Raw genomic sequence first — 7,500 nt, forward strand, 5'->3', positions numbered from 1 at the left:
GTTTTCACAGCTTACCACGCCATGCGGCCTCAAGATGGACTGTAAACAGTACCGTTCCCATGGTAAGCAGCAAGATGTGAAACCGTAACAACCGGTTTGAATTTTTGAATTGCTAAGAAATGAAAGAAAGAGTTTAAAAAAAGCGAATAGGAAAGAGTCCCTAAAGACTCCGTCTCGCCCTTCATAATTACCTCGGTTGTCTTTTTCATTCAGATCAGCTCCATTTGCTGCCAAATCCTGATTGTAAGAAAAAAAAACACGATTGACATAAAAAAAAAAACAAACCTTCACTATAGGTTATGATTGCTGTTGAACATACAATAATATGATTAAAAGGAAATTGTATGCGCCCATTGGAAACATCGTACATCATTCGCTACTTGAATTTCACTTGAACGCTGCAATCAGGTGCTCTTTATGGCCGTAAGCTGTCTTCTGCCTTTAAACCATATATTAAATGGTATACACATTGAACACAAATGCCACAACGTCAACAAAACTTTTATACATCATTTGCAGCACTGTCCCCTTCAGAAACATAATTGTTGCTGCGACTTATACTACCCTTAATAATAGGTATATAGGACAAAAAGGCAATGGTAAAGAAAGGGATCTTATATATAATTATGGTATTGCGATTAAAAGGCAATAAATCCACAATTGTCAGTCGAGCCCTGCGACAGGTGTATACTAGCTCTGAAGAAGGGGCCATTCAATTCTCATAAAAAATAGTATTCCGTACCGAAATCACTGCACAAGTAGTATTATCACAAAGCCTTACCACTGTGATGTAAACACATTACTTGGTCAAGTCAAGCATCCTGTCCTTTAATTGCAGTGAGATGTTATGGAGTCCATCCTTGGGGAGTTCTTGTCTGAATGTCTGTCTCCCATGCCACAATCACCAGTGCCAACCCTACACTCGTAAAGATAACCGGAACATTTTCATTTGAAAAAAGGTCAGAAGGAATGTTCATTACCACAAATAACATGTCTCACACAGTACAGAGTGCGATTTTGTTACTTTGAGCCATAATGTAATGCCACAGAGCACCCACAACAGATGTTTAGCACTTAGAAAAGGTTTCTAAAAATACTCAGCCCTTGTTGAAAAAGTTTTTTGTTCTTACTCTTATCATGCTATACACTTGAATCAGGAGCTTCCATCTCAGGGGATCTGGGCATTACCAATCCATGTGCATTTGATGTTAAATTATTAATAATTATTATTATTATTATCATCAATAAAATGATAATTATTAATATTGTCTTATCTTATTTAACTTGATCCCTTATAACAACCTCATTCACAAGCAAAAAAACAAAGACAATAAATTTAGTTAAAGGCAAAAAATACATGTAAAGCAATAACCTTTATAAGCAATGAATTTCATGTATAACATTTGCAATAATAATTCAGTACCTTAAAAGTTTTTATCCCTAATCATTATTACCTGATTTCAAGCCAAGAGGAACTTGTTAAAAGCCGGTAAATTATGGGATTTAAGCAACTATTGATCCACATGTCAGACAGTGCACACCAAGCTTTACAAAATCCCCAAGTTTGGTGTAATAGACCTAGTATAAGCAAGAATGATAGTCAGCCATTTAAAAAAGTCAAAATTTACAAAGAAATGTATAGGGCCATCTGTACGGCTGCATCCAGATGCCAAACATTTCTGTGAATTTTTGGCATATTTAAATGGCTGTACGTATCTCATCAAAATTAGCCCGATTAACACCACACTTGGGGATTTTGTGAATCTTGGTGGTGCTCTTTCTACAATGGTATGTGGATCAATAGTTGCTAATCCCATATTTTACAGACTCGCACAGAGTCTCCTTCGGCTTTGAATCAGGCAATGATTGTTTTTATAAATCTGGGCCTGTTCCTGGAAGGAGGAATAAATTATACCAAGTATAACAGTTATTCCACGGATAAATCTGCTATTCTAACAGAACAGAATTTATTCCGGAAATATAGGTATTATGGAATAAGGCACATTTATCCCTGGAATAGAGTTATTACATCTTTCAAGAACTGGCCCCTGGACTACACCTAAGTGAAACTTGTACATGAACATACTGCTATCAGCTTTAAATATGCATATGTGATACACAGACACTAATCAAAAATGACAATCAGACAGTACAGTACACCTTGAAAACGGTCAGGGTGGTTTAGTGGTGATCAACTGTGGTGATCAACTGTGCCTCCCACCTCTGTGACCGGGGTTCAACTCTTGCTAGGTTGTACGTGGGCTGAGTTTCAGTCCATCTCAATCTGACTCCGAGGGTTTTTCTCAGGGTATTCCGTTTTCCTCCCTCCTCAAAATCGACTCCCAGCCTATTCCATCAGGCTGTGGCGCTGTGCTCTGAGGTCATACATGGTTGTGTTCAGGGGCTAAGCACCTAGCGGGCAGCACAGCTCCTTCGTCCGAGCTCGTTGAGCTACGCCCCTAATAATCCAGTCTCTGACTGCGAGAAAGGGCGATTAGCAGATCAGATATTATTATTATTATTATTTTAAATTATTTTATAATTTTTACTGCAGTCAATTGTTGTCAGTGGTTTTGTTATATTTGCCCATGCGTCAGATTCCTCATGCTCTGGTGTTAGAGCTTATTCATCGGTGTGGTGGAAGAAGGAGCATTTTCTGTAGAGCGTTTTTAGCGGTTTTTACCCTCCCTTCCCCCCTCTACTTTCCACTGTTTATCAGTGTGACGAGTGCCTGTCTTTGCAGGGCGTGGGACTCGCTCTCATGGCTGGTTTCGGTACTGTCTCATCTTCGAGCTGCCTGCTAATTATAATTGGAAGCTCCAAGATATCTCAGGCACCCAACCTCCACTTAGCGACGCAGTTTGTTAATAAATATTAATTATGCAAGGCAATTGCATGCAAAGTGGACATGTTGAAATTAATATACCATTGGATCAGTTACACCTAATTTCCTATCTGTCAAACTTTCCAAATTGCATACCTCTAAGCTCCCATGGTGAGCTGCCCAGTGCAATGGAGTGAATTTAAATTTAGCATCTGGATCATTATGCCGGCTCCACGTTGAACCATTCCTTGGAGTTCGAGAACGTCGGCCATGACGAAACCGCTTCGTGAATGCTGGATAAACGGACTTTTCTTGGACTAAAATAAAGAACGCAAATGAGTAACTGTTTACTACAATTATATCTGATCAAAAAGCATCGATTACCTGGCATATCAGTGATTTTAAACTATTAAATTTCAGGTTTTTCGCGAAGAACTATCAAAGATGGCGGCGAGATTCGTTGCCATGTAAAACCCGCTGACCGCAAAAACAGAGAGGTCCTCAGATCAACAGATCAACAGATCAACACTTTTCTGATTATTTCCGGTTCAAAATTAGCCAATGGAAACTCAATATTTCGAGGTGCGCATTTCACGCAAACTGATAAACTGAACCGGGCTGCTCTCAAACATTGCTCTCTGTCGTCGTGGGTGTCTGTTATCAACGCAAAAATCATGGTTAAACTGTATTATTTCAAGAATCAGCGTTTTAGCAAGCTCAAGGCACAATGTGAAAGGGATCAGAGGCTGTTTGTGGATCCTGAATTTCCTCCAGAAACAAAATCTTTGTTCTTTAGTCGCGCGACCCCGCCAGAGTCTGTTGATTGGAAGAGACCAAAGGTGATATTTAACAAAGAGTAATTTATTTCGTTGTTGATATTATCATGGAACTTCACTTGAAATATGTAGTTGCGAATCCAGTAATCTAGTTGGTGTAATTTCCTATGCTTTCGTTTTCGAAAATTTTTACTTCGGCGCAAAGCTGTTTCAATCTGCTTTGTTCTGGAAAGAGCACATGCAAATCAAAAGAAGCTTACAATTTCTTTCAAGACTTCGGCTGCCAGGCTGTTGAATCCACATAGCTACGATGCATCCCAATATAGCCCATTTGCAATATTGGCTGATCTTTGGTGTTTTTAACGTGTTAACGGTGTTCTTGATTGCTGTTTATGCATGGAAATTATAATATGGGCGGTTGTTAATGAAAAGAATAAACATTTTGCGTGAGCGCATGTTTGCGAAATTAAATCTAAATTGTCAGAAGTGGCTTATTGGACAAAAGTGGCACATATAGAATCAAGTAATAAAGTCCTTGTATTTTTTTTGAATTTAAGTTGATTAGGAGACCGGAGACTACCAGAATGTGTGAACGTATCGACATTATAATCTTGCGGGACATTCCGCTAATATTCCGGAACGTAAACAAATGGTGACATAAAAAATTTGTGGTTGTTCATCCGTAAAATCTTAAATTCAGTCTCACACTTTTTCATAGACTCGTTACTAGTACAATTAGTGAGAAACCCAACTTCATTGTGTACAATGGCTTCTTCTTCTCTTATTGATATAGTTCGTTTTTCAAAAATATTGGTTAATAAATGAAAACTGTACAACTCGAGGATTTGGAGAGACCGTAAAACATGAAATGCCCTTGTAGACCGTTCTTAATTTTGTTTACAGTGTTCTCAACAAAATAATTTTTGAATGCGCACATGACAATCATAAAATGTGCAATGTTCACAAGGCCTTTGTTTACTGCTTGACCAGTCACATGTGTTATTTAAACCAATCACGTCCAATCTTGTGACAGGTAATGTGGAAAGCATAACATATGTTTGATTTATAATTTGTTCAACTTTATCTAATAGGGGGATCAATTTGCTATAATGACAAAATGTGTGCCAAGATGGACCATGGCCTGTTTTCCATTGTTTTTCAGGATTAGCAGTATAATAGGGAGCTTACACAACAGGACGGCCTGAAGACTCAGGACGGCAGTATGACAAAAACCTGTTGCGCAAGACTGTGCATTCCCAATCTTACGTAACATTTTTAGTCATTCTGCCGTCCTGTTGCATAAGCTCCCCAATTTGTAATCATGCATCTTTAATAAATTTGCATTCTCACCTGCAATTATCAATTCCAAGCCTCTCAGAGAAATGCAAGCTGTTTTACAGACATTTTACAGTTTTACAGTAATATGTGGTCAGGTTATAATATTTATTACTGTTTATGGTCTAAAAACATAATTCCCTTTTATCTCACTCTAAAAAGTCTAGAATTGGATTGATATGGAAAACTGCCACTGTAAAAGGAATATCCAGCAGTTTGATAAAATCTTACATAAGTGTCTTTTAGGAGACCAATGACTGATTACAATTTTTTTATGAGTAATGGTGTCCTTAGTTTTTTTGATAAGATACATGGTATTTTTCTTTCCAACTTACTTTTGCAGGATATCTGTACCCCAGACCCCCCACAGCTTTTTGTAGATGGCATGAGCAGTCATGATGTCACACAAGGCAAGCTGGGTAACTGTTGGTTTGTTGCAGCATGTTCCTCTTTGGCTATGGAACCATCTCTTTTAGAGAAGGTTTGTTCCTTTAAACATAATTAAGTAAAATACGATCGTCTGGGTGAGTGTAGTCCTGAGAAGGACTGTTTGAGATAACATTGATGTTTTGACAACCTGAGCGGAAGTCATCTTCAGAGTCAAAGTGATTTGTGTAACGTCAGTGGATACTATAAGAATTCCGGGTGAAGATGTCACTGGTCAACTTATTCGTGATGTTATTGGTCAACTGTCAGTTGAGCCTAGATGTACATGTAATTGGCTGTGAAGAGTAAACAGTGATTGGTGCGTTTCGATTCGTCTATAGGTCTAGAGTCTGAACGTTTATCGTAGAATATGTTGGGCAGTAAGTGATAGAGTAAATTCAGTGTGTTGTTTGTCTGTTATGTTGATGTCGTTGATGAGTCGTTTGTAGTGTGCTGGAGGTTGTAGGCATTGGTTTATTGGTGTATTGGTGTCTATTCTAAGTTAGTTAGTAAACCAGCTTTCCAGTACAATCCGTTAGTAGTAGTTAGGGCTGTACAGTGTAGGTATTAAACACATGCAGCAGAGTCCCAGTCGATTCTGTGGTTTGTCTGTAGATGGTGGTCAGGATCGTACTGGAAAGCTGCCTAATGGCAGACAATTTTATTCGTCAGTAGGGATGTGGTTTAGGAGTCAATAGGTTAACCCTATTATGTCATATGTGAGAGAGGGAGGGAAAAAATACTCACTTCACTGTCAGAATAAACTGAGGATTTATCAGATGAAGTGTGCACGTATAACCAAGCTGCAACAAATTTGATCGGATGGCGAGTTGGCTGCATGTGTTGCCAAAAAATCTAAATTGTTCGAGTAAAAGGAGGCAGGAAAAACATGTGTGTTGATCGGACCCGTGCGAAGCACACTTGTAAACAACACTTGACGCAATCAGTAAGGTAGAGAGGTCAGTTGAGCTAGACATGAACTACAGTTTATGTTAAAGCAGAAACAGCCAAAAAACATCTGTGGGCCACAGCTTGTCCTCGATAATGTTCTTCAAATTACAGCCTTTGTTATTGCTAGTTTTATGGTGCACAACTGCAGTAATTACAGTAACGGCTTTAAGCAAGAATGTGCATATTGACTAAATTTTGACCTAGGCCACTGAGAATTAAGTGCTGTCTGGAAAGACACATTTTTTATCGTGAGTCAGGGATACCAGGAAAAAAGTCTGAGTGCTTGACGTGCAATGTGCATGTCGAGTGAAATTTAAGACCCACCAATAATTACTACCAATCTGGAACCAGTTATTCAAAAGCTAATTGCATGTACAGTAACACTAATCTGCTTTCGAATACAAACCCAGGCTTGAATTTTGCCCATCAAAAAAGCCTTAACTTGCATCTCTGGCACAAGAAATGCAGGACACTGGCGCAATCTCCAGCAAGCATCTCACTCTTTGGAAACTTTAGGACTTGAGAGCTCTGTATGATTATCTTTTAATCAATCTTTCAACAACTGGACCCAGGATGCTAAACATTTACCTTCTCTTTCATTACTAGATGCGATTTTTTTGCGCAGTGTGTCAAAGTGAAATAAATATAATGTTATTTGCCAGCTGGGACGTCCGTATAGTGAAAAACTTTGACCGAGCTCTGGAAAATGCTGCCCAAGGCCACAGGCCAAGGACAGCTTTTTCAAGTCTGAGGTCACAGATTTTCGCTATATGGACTGACCCTTAGCTGGTAAATAACTACATTGTAATTTATTTTTTCTCTCTCTCTCTTCCTAGATCTGAAATCACTTTTTTAATTTTGACTTGCACCACGATTGATTGCGAATGCAGTAAGCGACTTAAAATTAAACTGAACGTTTCAAAGAAAAATAGTTTTATTTGAATTCTGTTTCCACGCCTCTTATCTAATAAAAATCTTTTTTGAAATGCTTCTGTATGTAAACTGATTTGGTGTGAAATGGAAATTTAAGGTCATTACACAAGCTCACACAACCAGGGCTAGGATTCTGCCCAGTTTGGCGAGCATGATAGAAATGTTCCACCTGCTCCCAGAGCCAATCAGATTGCAGGATTCCGAGAATTCCTCCCACTCGTGCATTGAGAAAAAAATAGTATTTAGTATGCTTTG

At 38.6% G+C, this 7,500-nt stretch overlaps 1 protein-coding gene across 1 annotated transcript in view; it reads left to right on the forward strand.

Annotated features, from left to right (window-relative positions):
- The first annotated feature begins 3,443 nt into the window (after window positions 1-3,443).
- LOC137983976 (calpain-5-like) overlaps window positions 3,444-7,500 on the forward strand; it is a 22,900-nt gene continuing 18,843 nt past the window's right edge. The window contains exons 1-2 of the mRNA XM_068831133.1: window positions 3,444-3,663; window positions 5,279-5,416. Coding sequence (XP_068687234.1) covers window positions 3,499-3,663; window positions 5,279-5,416 — 303 coding nt within the window. The 5' untranslated portion in view covers window positions 3,444-3,498. The remainder of the gene's footprint in view (window positions 3,664-5,278; window positions 5,417-7,500) is intronic.

Source organism: Montipora foliosa, chromosome 13, assembly GCF_036669935.1.
Source record: "Montipora foliosa isolate CH-2021 chromosome 13, ASM3666993v2, whole genome shotgun sequence".
Classification (NCBI taxonomy): Eukaryota; Metazoa; Cnidaria; class Anthozoa; order Scleractinia; family Acroporidae; genus Montipora; species Montipora foliosa.